The following is a 17500-nucleotide window of genomic DNA, read 5'->3' on the forward strand; positions in this document are numbered from 1 at the left end:
AATTTAAAAAAAAAAAAAAAAAAAAAAGAAAGCATATCCAAAAATGGTCAACACACACATGAAAAGGTCGTCACCATCATTAGTCAGCAGAGAAATACAAATGAAAACCACACCAAGACACTATTACATACCTACTAACGTGGATAAAACTGAAGAGGGTGTGGAATAACTGGAACTCTTGTAATTGCTGGTGGGAGTGTCAACTAATACAATCACTTTGGAAAACTACCCAGCAATGTCTGATGCTGATGATCGTATGCACAGGACCCAGCAAGTTTGCTTCAGGGCAGAAATACCAACACGGCAGCATTCCGCCAAACAGCCCCAAACTGGGAACACCCAACGTGCACCAGCAGTGGCCTGAATAACTAAGCCATAGCGTATCATACGACGGAATATAATATACACCACAGCGGAAAAGCCACCTCTATATACATAGCCACCACCTGGGCCCTGCAGGCGTACCGGTGCACAAAATAAGCCGGACGCAAAGGGACACATGCAGCAAGAGCCCATGTCTGTGAAGCTGAAACGCAGCCAAAAGCGTCCCACGGTGACAGGAGACAGCACAGTGGTCATTTTGCCATGAAGGACGACCAGGTGGGGGAACCCAGCCAAGCGCCCAGAGTGCCATTAATGTTCATTTCTTGATCTAGAGGTGGTTCTGGACGGGCTTCATTTTTGTAAAACTTCATCGAGTTGTAGATCTCTGACCGGTGCACTTTTCTGTATGATGCTTGTATTTCAGGAAAAAGACTTCCTTAAAGAAGAGGGCTTGATTAAGCAAGAAGCGAGGCCTCACCCACTGTCACTACGTTAGAATGGAGTCAGCACGGGGAAGTTTTACGCTGAGGTTCTTAGAGATCGCACAGGAATCTACCCTGCAAGGGCTGTTCTAGCAGAACGACGGAGAGGGAACATGTATCTGGCAACTGGCTTTTATTTTCCAATTAATTTCCCAGAAACTGCAAGAGGCAAGAAGAAACCAGCACGAGAAAGGCAGAGCTCATACAGAAACAAGGCCCTGGAGAACTAAAGGAACTTGGTGAGGGGCGCCTGGGTGGTGCAGTCGTTAAGAGTCTGCCTTCGGCTCAGGGCGTGATCCCGGCGTTCTGGGATCGAGCCCCACATCAGGCTCCTCCGCTGGGAGCCTGCTGCTTCCTCTCCCACTCCCCCAGCTTGTGTTCCCTCTCTCGCTGGCTGTCTCTCTGTCAAATAAATAAATAAAATCTTTAAAAAAATAAAAATAAAAAATAAAGGAACTTCGCAAAGTCGTGGGACCCAGATTTCCATCTTCAGGGAGGATCACATCACCATTTCCCAGCCCGTGAGAACAGAAGTTTTGCAGGAGCATGGAGACGGGGTGACTTCTGACCTGCTTAGTTCTAACTTGATAGACCAGGTTCTAACTGTTAGGAGGCATAATTTTGCATATGGTATATCTTGGGAAGCTAGTTATGTTGCTTCTGAATGTTTTTGTAAAATCCTCTTCAATCTGGTGACCCTTACTTGGTAAGAGATCTAACAGAATGGACCATTGGTAATGTTCCAATTTTCATCAGCGCAATACGTGGCTTCCTGATGTTGAACTTCTCAGTGTGGTGTCCTGCCTTATGAAGTGGGTTACTCAGAAACCAGCATCCCATCTATTTATTCTGTTTTACAACCGTGATCGTAAAAGGTATTTCATCTTCACAACAGTCTGTAAATTCTCTGATCATTCTCTTTCTAAGCTGATGACTAGTCACATTAAGGTCATCAATTACCCAAGACCCTGCTCACTGAAACCCCAGTTCTCGATGGGTGGTCAGGTCCCTGGAGAATAATCTGACCCATACCCTAGTGGGTAAGTCCTGGGTGGAAAACAAACTCAGCTGTAAGGTGAGCAACAACAGCCCCATTATGGAGTCCTTCAAGTATGAAACGTGTGAATAAACGACATGTAACACTGTTACTCTTGTGAAAGCGATCCATTCAGATTATAAATGGGATGATGGTTCATTTTATGTGTCAATGCGGCCACACCATGGGATCTAGGTTTTGGTCATACACCAATCTCGATGCTTCTGTGAAGGTATTTTTTATACGTGATCAACATTTAAATCAGGAGACTCTGAGTGAAGCGCATTACTCCATACACACACACACACACCCGACTGCTGTTTCTCTGGAAAACCTGATTAATACAAACGGCTTAATGTTTCTAGTGTGAAAGGAACTTTGGAATATCTTTGACTGGACTTCTATTGTATTTCTGTATCAGAAAAACAAACTGCATGCTGACAGGATCATCAAGTTCAATGTTCTGCCTGGGCATTTTTCCCTGCCAAAGTAAATGACATGAGGCAAAAGGAATATGTCAGAAAAAGTCTAATAGTACCCATAATTAATATATTTCTCATATCATTAGGATCATGACCCCAGGAAAAATCTGACAAACTGAATAATGGTCATGTAACCAACTTAAAACTTTCTCCTCTTTAAACTGCTTAACCGAAAATTTCTCAAAAGGTTCCCCCTTTCAAAAACAACTTCCTAGGTGATCTTTTGGTTCATTCTTGCTAGCTTGGCCTCCTGCCTCAACTATTACAAAGCTGGAGTTTCTTCAAGGGAGCGTGTAATTCATCAGACACCTGCTTCCAGAGAGTGGGCTACAATCCAAGCAGCATCTTCAGGCCAAAGGACACACCTTTCTCCACTTGGTTTGCTTTCAAGAGGAGTGTTTATCAGAAACCTCAGGAACCAAATAGGAGGTGAGAGGATTAAGTAAAGGACAATGACAAGCCAAAGAAATACAAAAAAAGGCAAAGGGTGGGGAGATCACAAAGGAGTTTCCTAGACCGTGCTCCAAAAGCACGCTGGCTCTTGTCCAGGGGAAGGCTGAACGCTCAGGTGCGTATACAGAAGGAGCACAACACAGTTTTTATCACTGTTTTTAAACACTGGCATTTAAATGAACTTAAAGGAAAGCAAATCGTTCATTAGCATGACTGACCTGGATGTGGTTGCTCCTCCGATCAACAGTGGAATCTTTATAGCCAATCTCTCCATTTCCTTGGCAACAAAAATCATTTCATCCAGGGAAGGAGTGATGAGTCCTGATAGGCCAATTATATCTATTATTTCAAAAAAGAAAAAAGAGAGTGAGAAGGAGAATGAGAGAAAGTGGAAAAGTATGCAAGACTCACTTTAAAACCTTTGTAATAAAGAGCAGAAGACCTCATATGAATTTCCAACTTCTAATTCTAGGACATCTTTTCTGGGGAGTTTCAATTTATTTGCTTCTGGTAGTAAATATGATTGTAGCTTCAAGGTGCAATAACATGCTTGCCACAGTTTGGGGAAGCCATGCAAATAAAATACATTGTTTATGATCTCCCAGACTTGAATGTTTCACAGTGTCTGAAGAAACATAAAAACGACGATACACAGAGAAATATCGAGTATGACCTTGTAATAAGAATCCTGTTCCCATGCCCCATCTTCGGAGCTAGGGGGAGTTTCACGGTTACCTATTCACCGATTCAACCCCCAGTACAAATGACAGTGCAAGCTCCCCATGCAGGAGCTGGCACCTGACTATCTGAACGCCCCAGCGATCCCACGTGGGCTGGGGCGTCACCGCCTACCGCCAGCCACCCCCTGGGGGTGAGCACAGCCAGTGGAAAGCCCTGCACAGGTGCACAGTACCTGCTTTGTGGTCAAGAGCAGCTTTCAGGATCTTGTCACAGGGAGTCATGACCCCTAAATCAATAACTCTGAGGGATGGAAAGGAGATGTGAGGAAATTAATGAGAACCCATCAGAGACAAAGCCGAGATGAACATTTTTCACTCAGCCCAAACACTCCTCTAATGTCAGCTGGAGTCACGGCGACATGTTCCCTAAGTAACGACAATCATCACAACTACAATGACCATTTATTACGTACTTGCCATATGCCAGGTGCTATGCTACGATTTTTAAAGCAGCTTTATTGATACAGAATTCACCCAGCATAAAATTCACCTATTCAAAGTGCATGATTCAATCATTTTCTGCATATGACATTATTATTTTTTAAGCTCTGGTAAAATATGTAAAATATTGTTTGCCCTGTTAACCAGTACGTTTACAGTCCAGTGGCACGAACTACAGTCAGTCCCAATGTTGTACAACCATCGCCACTGTGTTCAATACCCTGTCGTCACCCCAAATAGAAACGGATCATTCAGTAACAATTCCCCCTTCGCCCATCGTCAAGATGGAGAAAGCACCCACACGCCAGTCATTTTTACAATTTATCATGAGTAAGCATTTCACAGCATTCATTTTCACTTCTTTCATAATGTCATTAAAATAGGCAAAATAATTTTACATCCGAAAAATCAGTGCTTAGGAACTAGTGCTTGACACAGTATCATCTGGGAACTGTGGATGCCAGGCAGGGGGGAGCTTTGCTTCCTGCTGCATACGTTTGAAACTGACTTTTTAGCTTGCTCCCGTGTCACTTAACATTTTTTAAAAAAATAAACCAGCACATACAGACTTTCCCAGTAAAAACCAAGACAATTTCAAATCAACGGTAACCATATTCAGCATGTTAGCATTAACCTGGTAGAGGAAATGCTGCAGTGCCACAGGTTACAAGAGTCAGAGGACACCACCTGTATTTATGTTTTTAGCATATTGAAAAAATCTGGTAATTGGATCTTTTGTTAAACTATGACTAAATACAGACTGTTGCATATAAAACTAAGCAAAATAGTATACTGCCTTTATTTTTTAACTTAAATTCAATTATTTAGCATATTGCCTTTAAATCAAAACAAAAAGGCATACATTTCCATTTTATATATTTTTAAAATTGCATTAAAAATCGTCAGTATGATATTAAGAATCAACTTGGCTCTCATTTCTTTTTCTTGTTTTAAGCAATGTGTCTTTCAGGAACATCTATGCATGCTGGCTTCGTTTGAGAACAGTTAAGGAGACCTGGAGACAGAAATGGGGGAAGGAGGAAACAGGCAGAGAGGTCAGAGGGGGAGGGGGAACATCTTAATGGCCACAACTAGATCAATTTTCAAAATACTAAGTTTGAAATTCCTTCCTTCCTTGCTTCTTCCCTCCTTCCCTCCATTCCTCTTTTTCTTTCTTTCTTTCTTAAGAGGGAGAGTGATTTGGGATGGGGGGGATGGCAGAGAGAGAGAATTTTAAGCAGGCTCCATGCCCAGCACAGTGCCCAACGTCAGGTTCGCTCTCATGACCCTGAGATCATGACCTGAGCCAAAGCCAAGAGTTGGTCACTCAGTCGGCTGACCTAAATTTGAGATTTCTTTAGCTATCCAAATGGGGCTTGAAGCATCCCAGGAGGGCGATACCCGAGCTGAATTTTGAAAGAGTAAGTAGATATCAGCTAGATGAAGGACAACAGAGGGCAGGCCAGGAAGGGACTAGCACTAAGGTCCAGAATGAGGAACCAGCCAGCCCTGGGGAACTTCGGCTGCAGGAAGGACCTGAAGCTTGGAGGAGAGGGCATGGGTTACAAACCTACCCCTGCCTTCTATGGCTGCTGCCCTGCTTCCCACCACCCCGCTTCCCACCGCCCCTTGCCGCTGTACCTCATCATCAAGGCCTCGTCCTTTTCCCCCCACACCTCCATTCTCCATTCCCCTATGTTTTCCCTTCTTCACCTCGAGCTCTATGCCCCATGTCTGCAGGCCTCTTCTTATACACGTTCTTATATTATGCCACATGAGAGATTAAAGAGAATAAAAATAAATGTTACGGGAAAATGCTGATTTTAAAATCATCTTTCTAAAGTGCTTATAACAGCTGTAAATGCAAGCATTTAATTTGGGCTTTTAATTCAGAAAAAAATGTAAGCTGCACTCACTGCTTTAGCGAAGGCATCCAATATTACCTAAGAATGCATGCAATTTAAAAAGTACTGTAATAAGTAAAGCTTCTTTTACTCTCTGGAAGAAGGAAAATCAGAGCCATGCATCTGCAACCTTGCAGGGTGCCTCTTATTTGCGGTCTTTGGGAGTGAACTGAACAAAGAATTTCGTTTCTGATCCTGCAATTCACAGATGCTACCACCAGATGGCAGTACCCTACCACTCTGCAGTCCCCATGGACCGTTTCCAATGTGCCACTAAGCCAAGCTGATAGGGTCTGTTTCCATTTCTCCTTTAAAAAAATAAATAAATAAATTCTGGAAAGTCTCCCTTTCAAGTATGATAAGTTGGGCAGAGAAACTGAATAGCTAATTCTCCAGGGAAGACATAAAAGACCAACACGTGCATGAGAAGATGCCCGGCATCACTAAGCATCAGGGAAATGCCAACCAAGCCCGTAACGAGATTCACCTCAAACCTGTTAGAACGGCTGCTACCAAAAAGAAAAGTGGTGACAAGTGTTGGCCAAGACGTGGAGAAAATGTTCTCACCACAAAAAAGAAATGATAATTTTGTGACGCGATGGTGGTGTCAGCGATCACACTGCCATATGAAGCGTATCAAACCAGTGCATCGCACACCTTCAATTTACAGGACGCTGTAGGTCAGCGACATCTCGGTAAAGCTGAAAAACCATGCCCCCCCCCCCCGCCCCACGTCAGGCTGAAAGCCCAGGAGCGATGATCGAGTGAGCACGCGTGGTGAGACTCGGTACAGCTGAGCACTCACAGCCGCACGCTGCTTCATTTTTACTCAGACTACACACTAGATTAGCAACCACCGGTTAAAATATAAACAGGCCTCTGTTACGTTTCACCAGATCCGTACTTTTAAAGTACTAGATATAGGGTATCTAATTTTAAAATTTCTTTTGACATATCCCACTTTTTCATACACAATTAAACAGTGTGCAACACCTACTAAGTGGGGAAAAATCTGATTTTCTATGTAATGAGTAAGGAGTATATCTAAAATCTGTTTTCATGTACTACCTAATCAAAAAGCATTTTTGAATATTTTAAATTACGTAAGAGGAATTTAACTGGAATATCAACATTCAACAGTACAGTTAAAGTTGTTTAATTTTCTAACTAGACTCACTACTGGAAGATAAACTGACAGACCACGGGGTCCTGACTTCTGGAATCTGAAGCCCTGAGCCCGGGCCTGGCCCCTGCTGGCAGTGTGACCATGAAGACACCACCTGACTTCTCGAAGCCTCAGTATCCTTCTCTGTAGAGTGAGAAACACAGTAACTGAGGCAGGCAGAGCAGGATCAAAACCATAAAAAGAAAAGAAGGATGAAAGAAAAGAAAGGAAAAGAAAAACATCAGGAAAAGATGACAGAAAAAAAATCAGTGATGTGAAAGCACTATCTAATTTGTGAGGTGGTAAACAGATGTAAGGTATTAGTAGACTCTCGGTGGATACATCCCTGAAGTCTGCTCAAATTCTCAAATTTATACATTCTATTGTAACATAGAGTCTAATGCGTCATCCCCATGAAAATGTTCTCTGTCTAGACAGGACTATCATCTTCAGTACCCTTTACTTCTTTTTCCTTCACAAAGAAGAAAGTTCTTACCATTTTACGAGATTTTCTGCATCAATGACAAAGAGCCAGGAACTAGAAACTTGCATTAGGATCTGGTACTGGATGGTTTTTGCCAGACAAACTCACTAGCTGAGTGGTTCATCCCAGATCCAGCCTAGAACCCTGATGCTCAGCAAAAGTATACGTTTAACTACATAAGGTAGACTTTCGGGGCACTTGTCTACTAGCTGACACCATAAAATTAAACTGACCGGGGGGCCATGTGTTAGGAGACACAAGACCCAAAAGGGTGTTTGACAGGGTAGAAAAAGTTTGCACACTCACTTAAGTTTTTATAGAAGGAATAATTACAGTTTCACCAGAAGACATTTCTCCAGTTAGACTTATGAGCAAAGATAAGCAGACTTTCAATGCACAAGACGGGGGACTGGGTCTGCTGGAAGAAAGCCTTGGGTTTAAAAAGCAGGCTTTCACAAATGCTGACTTCAGCGCTAGGAGTACCCTGGCCTCTTACAATGTCTCTACTGGAGGAAAAAACATTCCTAGTGTGCCTCTCTTGGCTACTCACCCATTTTTCAAAATAAAAAATTATAAACACATGACAATAATATCTCAAGAATTGTTTTAGGAAGTTTACCTACAAACTGCTTTTTTCAACAGTTTCTGTCCCATGATCATGGCTGACTATGTAACCTGGCTATTTAGCCTTATAAACAGTAAATTCCTTGAATTCTTGAGAAATGTCAACTAAACCTTTTTGGTGTCGCTAGTACAATGTGTGGTGTGTAGGAGATGATCTATAAACATTTATGAGCTGAATTCAATTTTAATTAATTTCAATGAATGCAAACAGAAGTCCACATGGGATCTGAAAAGGTGAGACAAGAGCAGAGATGTCTCATAGATTTCAGAAAGCAAGCACCTTATTCAAAAACTTATTCTATGGGTGAAATCTCATTTCAACAACCTCCACTGTATCTCCAATATACATATCATTTAAAAAATAATAAATCCACTCCAAGAACAGTAGTCCTCATTTCCAGGACTAGAAGAGGGTGCTAAGTTTGGACAGTGAGCAGGCAGCAAATAGGAACACCTGTGAAGACAGAGGCAAAAAGGTGCCGTCCTGACACGGCTCCTCCACCTCCAGGCTTCCTGAGCGCTTCCTGCCTGCACTGAACTGGCCTCGAATGCAGAGATGGTGAACCAAGTTGACAGGAGGGAGGCGCTCGACGGTACTTGTCACAGAACAGCAGGGGGACGCCTGTGAGGGGCACAGCTGCCCTGCTGCCATGGCCCCTGCTTCACAGAGAAAACAGCACATTGGAAAGAAGTCCCTGACTCAAAAAGACTGGTGGCTGGACATGGACCAGAGAAGGCATTAGTTATATTAGGCTTCTGATCATAAAAAATATGTTGAAATCTGGGCAAAACACACACTTATGATAGGTCATCCTCACATGGAAATAACTGAAGGCTGAGTATTCAGTATAATGAGATATACCAGCAACAGATTTTACTTCTATACAACATTCCAAAATCTAGCTTCATTATTTCCAAGAGGGATTCATGGTCCTGTTCTAAGCAGAGGAAAGAGAGAATTGTACAGTCAAAGCCTTCTTATAAAACCCCATTTAGCCAAAGTCTTTTAAGATCTTGGTTCTGAAACATGGCAGTTTACTGAGAAGCAGAACAAAATATGCTCCAGGCTTCTGGCTATGGGCAGGAGCCCAGTGTCCTAGTAATTAGAGCCTTGGCCCAAGGTCAATTCTCAAGAAGCCTCTTGGTTGTTCTGACCCTGCCGGAATAGCTTTTACTGCTCTTTTTGTCCTTACCAAACAAATCACAGATTAATTATTAACTTATTTCATTTGAAAAGGTGTGTTCAACATAGAAAATGTAAAAAACACAGTCAGGAAACAGAAATTAAAAACCACCTACAATATCCACGGCCATACCCTACCCCTCCTGACCAATAAAGAATCATCCTGTTAATGCTTTAATTTTTAAATAAGAAAGGGGTTGAAAGAGGTGGGTCTGAACTTACCTGAAGTTATTGCAGCCAAGGACCACACCAACTATGTTCTTGCCTATGTCGTGCACGTCGCCCTTCACGGTAGCCAACACAATGGTGCCCTGGTAGGGGTCCTGGGGAGTAAGCCACACAGCTGAGCACCACCGTGCTCACCCAGAGCAGATCGCCTACTTCCCTAGAGCCAGACAGGTGCTGGCATGGAAAGCACTTTCATACAACCGAGACAACCTCAAAAACAGACCCAGAACCCATGTCACGTGCTCTGCCAGTAGAAAGCCGTGAGCCCGAGCTATTTGAAGGAGGCCTGCCTAGTTGGTTAGCCCAGAGAGCTTCAACCGGGGGTTCCATCATCTCTAAGAACAGGTTACGGTCAACTACAAAACAGTCCCGTAGCTGAAGAACACATTCTTAAGTCCAAAAACGCTGTCTGACAAATATTCATTGTGAGCAGCAAGGCAAGAGCGAGGGAACAGGGAGAGAAGCTGGCAAGTGCATACGTCCCAACTGGAACCAGCATCTCAACAGCCCGGGGCAGGGGCATCGTGTCATATTTTGTCCCTTCAATACCACTGTGCTATGTATGCACTGTGGGCACCCCTTTCCCCAAGCGAATGAATGAATAAATCATTTTTTAAAAAGAAAAAGATAAAAGAAAAAGGCACGCAAGGCAAGTGGGATTCTACGTCTGTCGGAGCCACTCACAGACTCACACCAATGTAAAAACTCAGAATCCTATAGGCCAAAGCTGGCTGAGCTTGGGAGCTACACAAGGTCAAGGCTTCATCATTTACTCTGGTGGTACAGCCAACAGGAATTAAAGTGGATCCAGACACAGTGCCAAGGACATTACCAAGTCTACAGAGACAAATCAGTAGAGACCTTCCAAAGCCAAACATCACTCCATTACCTCAAGGGCAGGAACCGAGCTCTATAGCTACGGCATGGAGCACCGTGCCTGGCACACAGTAGGAGCTCTGTAAATGCTCAGCAGGTGAACGAACGAACTGGTTTTGGTTTGAAATCATGGGCTCTGTCTGAAAAACTATGTTCATATTAAAAATTCATAAAGCCACACTCAAAGGAAAAGCCCAGAGTATTCTGATACTGGGTCAAAGAGATCACTGCTCTATTTTATCTTCAATGACAAGCACAGCCAAGCCCCATGGTCCCTACCCCACCCCAGTAAGTCTTTGAGGCCAATTCCTCACAGGGTCCAGTGGCCTGGACAAAATGACTTGCCTCTTTTTCTTCTGTGCCAGCATGCATTTTGTTCTCTTCTCTTTCTTTCTCCATGAAGGGAATAAGGTGGCCAACAGCTTTCTTCATGACTCGAGCTGACTTTATAACCTAGGGAAAACACACGAAGTCAGGCATCCTTACTTAATCCTGAATGGTTTGCTAATGGCCACTTGTGAATTTTAGCATAAATCAAGAATGCAAGCTTTGACCTCGGGTCAGTCACAGTAGAGTCCACTTTTGACAGCAGACAGGATAAGGAACGAGTTCCTTGTGGGGAAAGACAATGAACAAGGAGAATGAGGCTAGGAACACCACATGTTGTGATTTCTGTCTTCTGAACTTCTACACAATATTATTTCTCAGCCTAGAAGGCCGTCTATCACTTCTCCGAGTTCTAGGCATCCTTTTCCACCATGAGCCCCCTCTCAGCCTTCTTTTCTCAATCCCGAGCATTACAATCCACTTATAATGAAGACTCATGCTTAAGCAAGAATAGGGCCTTTTACAAAATTCATCAACATACGGTAAGAAGTATGATGGGAAACAGGATATGTGCACAGGCTCCAAGTTTCTCCCTACAAGTAAATTCACAGTGCAGAAACCTAGCAGACACCATGAACCGAGCAACCAGAGTTCCTATAACCAGTAACGAGACGCAGCAACATTCTGGGCCTTCTGATACGATCCCCTGGGAAGGGCACGGCATCTCTCTTATTCTTGCCGAAAAACGAGCAAACATCAGACAAGCTCGAACTGAGGGACAGTCTACATAATTACTGTACTGAGAAGGGCAGGACAAAAAAGCAACGTGGGATCCTGGAGTAAGAAGAAAACAGCAGTGGAGAAACTGGTGAAATCTGAATGAGGTCCTTCTTTAATGGCATCATATCGATGTTAATTTCCAGGTTCTGCTAACTGCGCGAGGGTCAAGTAAAAACGCTAACATGAGGGGAATAAGTTGTGGGACGGATAACAAGACATTTTTCAAACGACATATGAAAACTGTCTCTATGTCTAATGTTAACTTAAAAATGCAAAGTGAAAATAAGTCAACACCATGAAGAGCAAAGACCGAGGAATTGTCACAGGTTGGAGGAGATTAAGAGGACAGGACAACGACATGTTCCTTATCTCGAGTGTGGAGAGTTTCACTGGCTCATACGTGTTAAAACTTATCAAATGGTATCCTCTAAATATGTGCACTTCATTGTATGTTAACTATAAAACAATAAAGCTTTATAAAAAGGGGGTGAATGTTATAAAGGAAATGGGCAATTAACTGAATACAGAATGAGTAATAAAAAAACAGAAACAGGGCGCCTGGGTGGCACAGCGGTTAAGCATCTGCCTTCGGCTCAGGGCATGAACCTGGCGTTATGGGATCGAGCCCCACATCAGGCTCCTCTGCTATGAGCCTGCTTCTTCCTCTCCCACTCCCCCTGCTTGTGTTCCCTCTCTCGCTGGCTGTCTCTATCTCTGTCGAATAAATAAATAAAATCTTTAAAAACAAACAAACAAACAAACAAAATACAGTCCTAACCTCGCAGTCCTAACCCTGATGGCTCAACGAAAAGTTTGGTCACTGATAATGGTCAGCAGCTTCTATAAATCAAAATGAGAGTTCTGGCTTTCTTGAAACATAAAATGTAATGTATATCACTATTTTAAATGGGAATGATTTGTTCAAAGCATGCATCCTTAAAGATGAATACTGGCTGGTCAAACCAAAAGCTAATGCTATGAACTTTACATTCACCTTGGATTTTATTGTAACTTGGGGGAAGAGCAGATGGGTGTTGGGAGTAAGAGATGGGACACAAGATCAAAACTGTGATCAGAATGCTACCAGTTCTGGGACGCCTGGGTGGCTCAGTCGTTAAGCGTCTGCCGTCGGCTCAGGTCATGATCCCAGGGTCTTGGGATCAAGCCCTGCATCGGGCTCCCTGCTCTGCTGGCAGCCTGCTTCTTCCTCTCCTACTCCCCCTGCCTGTGTTCCCTCTCTTGCTGGCTGTCTCTCTGTCAAATAAATAAATAAAATCTTAAAAAAGAAAAGAATGCTACGAGTTTCCAGATGACCTCTAACCTGCACCTCACCCTAAAGATGGACCTTCCAGACACTATTCCTGAACACATTTAGAGAAATGACCCAATCTCCAATGTCCACAAGCTCTTACCAAAATCAAAACTTGAGAAATATGCCCGAACTTACTATTTATTAAAAGACAAAGTCTTTTTCTCTCGGCTGTGTAAACGTTCCCCCACCCCACCCCCCAATCTTTTGCCAACCTGAGGTAGAAACATTTTTCCAGCTCCAAAGAGGTCACCGACAACTTTCATGCCGTTCATCAGAGGCCCTTCGATTATATTCAGAGGCCGGGGATATTTTTCCTGGTTTAACCTGGCTTCCTCAGTGTCCTCAATAATATATTTTTCGATACCCTATAAAAAAAATTAGGAAAAAAATCACATTAAAAATTGGCTTAAGTCTAAATAGCCATAAAGAATGAATCATGGAAATGCTTAAGATACAGGTTTTGGAATCAGACTGCGTGGGTTCAAATCTAGGCTCCTATCACTAATCTAAGCAATTTATCAAGCCTCGGTTTTCCTAAATTAAAATGTCACACAGTACCTGCCTAAGTGGTTACCTTGAGGAATATATGAAACACCCTATGTAGAGTGCTTAGCTGGCTGGGCTGACACAACGTAAGTGCTCAGTAACAGTGAGTTACCAGTGAGAGAAGGAAGACCAGGAAGTTCACACACTTTGCATCTAGTGGTTTAGCAGAGTATACATGACCAAAGATCTGCCGTGAAATCAGCTCAGCTCGTTTCACTAGGAAGCTCCAGGGCAGGGGGAGGAAGGACAATGGGCAGGACCCTGAGGTGAAGTTCACACCCATGAAGCCTCCTCGCACTTCTCCAGTCTTCACTGATCAAGCCCTAAAACAGCAAGCCCTAATCCCCCATGTCCCCGGTTCGAGGCCCCTTGGATATGGCTGACTGATTCCACAACTTCAAATATGTAAATCTCAAAAGCTTCAAGAAGTTAAAAGTTAAATTCGAGAGCCCCCCCCCCCAAAAAAAGGACTCTGAAATTCTCCAGACCACAAATGAAGACACTGAAGCCAAGAGACGATGTTGTCTAAAATTCCAATTATCGGGACACCTGGGGGCTCAGTCAGTGAAGCATCTGCCTTCGGCTCAGGTCATAATCTCAGGGTCCTGCGATCGAGCCCCGTGTAGGGCTCCCTGCTCAGCGGGGAGTCTGCTTCTCCGGCTCCATCTGCCCCTCCCCCTACTTGTGCTTGTACTCTCAGATCACTCTGACAAATAAATAAATAAAACCTTAAAAGAAAAATCCAATTATCAACAGAAGAGCCAGGACTTGCCTGTTGATCAAAAGACAGCAACCTGGTCTAGGAAAGCATTTCTCAACCTTGGCACTATGGACATTTGGGCTGAACAATTGTCATGTGGGGCCTATCCTGTGCACTACAGAATGTCCACAGCATTCCTGGCCACTGGATGCCAGGAACACCTCCCGCCCCCTATTGTGACAACCAGAAAGTTTAGAGACAGGACCACCGTGCTGGAGGTAGGGTGGGGGATGGGGGACACACTCACTCGGGGGTGGTCTAGGGACTCTCCCCTCCAGCAACAGCATGATGCAAGCACGAGGCGCCTCCAGCTGTCCCATTCACCTCACTCTGGGCTCCCACAACTCACCTTCACAAGGGCGTACTCCAGGCGTTCTTCAATGGGGCCATTCCTCCACTCATCAGTCTGGATGACTTTCTTCCCTCCTTTGCCATGCGTCTGAGTTGAAATTAGGACAGACAGATGGGTACAACAGGCCCTCACTGAACTATATAGCAGCAAAAAACTAGGCCTTATTCTTTTCATATACTGCCAGCACCTCGCCAAGTACCCAGAATGAATTAAGATCTCAACTGTTTGCAGGAAGGAGAGACAAGGAGAGGTCTTTCAGGATTTGACCTTGTAGGAGAAGGACACAGCTAGGCCCCGTTCTTCCCTTCCTACAAGGTAACAACTTCAAACGAAGGATTTCGAGGGCAGTAAGAGAAGCTCTTCCCCACATGTGACAGGCCTCCAGAACCCTCCGCAAGGAGCATCGTTAGCCATAAATATGTGCAGAGAGAAGACAGGCTGAGTCAGACAGCATCCGGGAGGTGGGCAGCCAAGAGCTGCAGGACACGGCCAACGCCCTCAAGGACTTGGCCACATCCTAAGGGAGGTGCAGGGGGGAAGGCCCCAGAGAAGACACCTACCAGGGCCGAATGAGTAGATAACATAGACTACTGCAGGACACAAACTAGACCGGGAACTTGGAGCAACGAGTCATCATCACAGAGTGAAGAGAGACTTCGAAGACATGGATGGACTCGACAAAGGGACAAAACATGCCTCCCAGGTGAACTGCATGACCTTATCTGTTTTCTCCACGTCACCTGGTGGCATCAGTCGCCCCAATCAAAAATCTAGGGAGCATTCTTTAATACTCATTCATTCATTCCTCTCATTCGGTTCCTCGCCAAGTCCCAATGGCTGCACGTCCTCTAAACTTCTCCCCGCCCCGTTTCCACACTTTCACGGTCTCAGCCCCTGGCTGGTCTCTGCAGCCCAGAACCCCCTCCCCCGTCTGCAGCGTATCTTCTACACTGTAACCAGACGGACCTTCCCAAACTGCAAATCTCATTAAACCATCCCCACATGACAGAAGTCATCATAAGTGCCCTATTCCTCCCAGGACAGATGAGCTTTCTGTGCCAAGGACTCCCTTCCAAGGCTGTCTCCATGCCATGCGACGCCCCGACCTGGCTTTCTCTGATCGCTTCATCTTCTGCCATGCCCAGCACACTCAGCTATCCCTAACATGTCAGTTCCTCACACTCTGTCATCCCTGTCACCTCTGGGCCTCCACATTCATTCATGTGACACACGCTTACTCAGCACCTACCCCCATGCTGGTCCCTGGCTAGATGCAAATGCCCCTGCCCTGGCAGGGACCCGCAGCCCTGCACTCCGACACCAGAGCCCCGCCTGGCTAAGTCCATGTAGCTTTCACGTCTCCCCTGACCTGAACCTCCTGGGATGCCTGCCCAACCACCTACCTCTACCTTTGGGTTCCGCGGCCCTCCTGTGCATTCTCACAGTGCCCTGCACTCGCCCTATTTCAGCACCAACCCCGCTGGGTTACAGCTGCCTCTGGCATTTTCGTAAACCTCGCTGGACTGTCGGCCCTGGAGGGGCCCATCTCTCGTATTGGTTAGATCCTCTATGCTCAGTGAAGTGCATAGCACAGAACAAGGGCTCAGTAAATATCAGCTGAGTGACTTCATGCCCAACAAAACCAGATTTTCTGGCGCCACATTTATGCGGGGTAGTAGAGGCCAAGCCACAGAGCACCAGAAATCCATGCTATCGAGTTTGGATTCAACCTTCCAGGCATTTTGGGATTGGGAGAAGAGCAGGACCAAATCCAAACTTCTGAAGCTAGAAGAGCCAAGCAGCATTTTAAGAACACCCAGAAGGGGGAGGGGACCATATCAGCCCACAGTCACCGCCTGGACCACCATGGTGCTGACAGGAAGGAAAGACGACGACAAGCATAAGACGTTACGTAAAGGATGTAAAGGACGACATGTTAGAAGAGAAGGAAGGGAGGATCCGGGAGAACCCGCAGCAGAACTGCAGGGCGGGGGCGCTAGCAGCAAGACTGATGGCACAAGGGCTTCCTCCCCAGACAGAGAAACTGAAGAGGGGGACTTAAAAGAACGATTGGCAGCATTATTGCCAGTAGCCGGGCATGGGAGCACCCTGAATGTGCTGGGTGCGTGAACAGATACAGAAAATGTGGTGCAGACACATGCAAGGTCATACTGTTCAGCCATGAGGAGGAAAAAACCAAACTGGAGCTGTGTGGCACTGCAGAAAGAAAACCAAAAAGAGGGGAGGGGAAGGAGGGAGGAGGGAGGAGAGAAGAGAAGAGAAAAGAAAAAAGAAAAGTCCTCCTGAAGCTCACATTCCTCTCACTAGATACGTGTGATGCACCATCTGCCTCACTAGCCACGGCATCAGGCGATTGCTGCCGGTGGGACGGAGTGTGAGGAGTGAAAACAGGACAGGGTTCCACACGCTCTCGGAGAAAGGAGCTGGTGTGTTCCCAGGAAGATGCCACGGTGTGCAGCGCCTCCAGCGCGGGCAGCGGTCAGGACCTATGGGACGGTGAACAGTGGCTACCGAGGGTCCCGGGAAGGCCAAGTGTCGGGGGCTGCAACGAATGGAAACTACCCGGCCCAACAACCGAGCTTTAGAACATCAATACTTAAGACACACGGCACATCGGAAAGCAGCTACTTCAGGACTACGACACGGTGTGCGGAGCCCGGCTTGGTTTCCAGCCAGTTATTCACGAGAACGCTCTCCACGATTTAAGTACAAAATCCGCACAGGTGGGACCACATGCCAGCCGCATCGTGGAGGCTCATCAAGCACGAGGCCACCGAGCACACCGACCCATCACCCGCCGCGTCCACCTGGGTCCCCGTCTCTGTCACTACCGCTCTAGAGCAGCTGCCGCGTGAGAGCGTCCCCGCGTGAGAGCTGCGCTTTGTTTCTGACAAACAGAAAAGCTGGGCGGGCATCGAGGGAAGCAAACTGCTCGAGACGAAGACAAAAAAGAACATGACCTCCAGTGGCAATGAGGAAA

General features: G+C 45.4%; 1 protein-coding gene across 7 annotated transcripts in view; it reads right to left on the bottom strand.

The window, feature by feature from the left end:
- MTR (5-methyltetrahydrofolate-homocysteine methyltransferase) overlaps nucleotides 1-17500 on the bottom strand; it is a 113600-nt gene that overhangs the window by 23957 nt on the left and 72143 nt on the right. For all 7 annotated transcript variants that reach the window (XR_004626101.1, XR_004626102.1, XM_019809303.2 and 4 more), the window contains exons 19-24: nucleotides 14497-14586; nucleotides 13054-13206; nucleotides 10768-10875; nucleotides 9541-9641; nucleotides 3691-3758; nucleotides 2996-3116 (exon numbers count right to left, since the gene is read on the bottom strand). Coding sequence is in view for 5 of the 7 variants with exons in the window: in XM_019809303.2 (XP_019664862.2) it covers nucleotides 2996-3116; nucleotides 3691-3758; nucleotides 9541-9641; nucleotides 10768-10875; nucleotides 13054-13206; nucleotides 14497-14586 (641 nt within the window). In the remaining 2 variants the exon portion in view is untranslated. The remainder of the gene's footprint in view (nucleotides 1-2995; nucleotides 3117-3690; nucleotides 3759-9540; nucleotides 9642-10767; nucleotides 10876-13053; nucleotides 13207-14496; nucleotides 14587-17500) is intronic.

Source organism: Ailuropoda melanoleuca, chromosome 6 (assembly GCF_002007445.2).
Source record: "Ailuropoda melanoleuca isolate Jingjing chromosome 6, ASM200744v2, whole genome shotgun sequence".
NCBI lineage: Eukaryota > Metazoa > Chordata > Mammalia > Carnivora > Ursidae > Ailuropoda > Ailuropoda melanoleuca.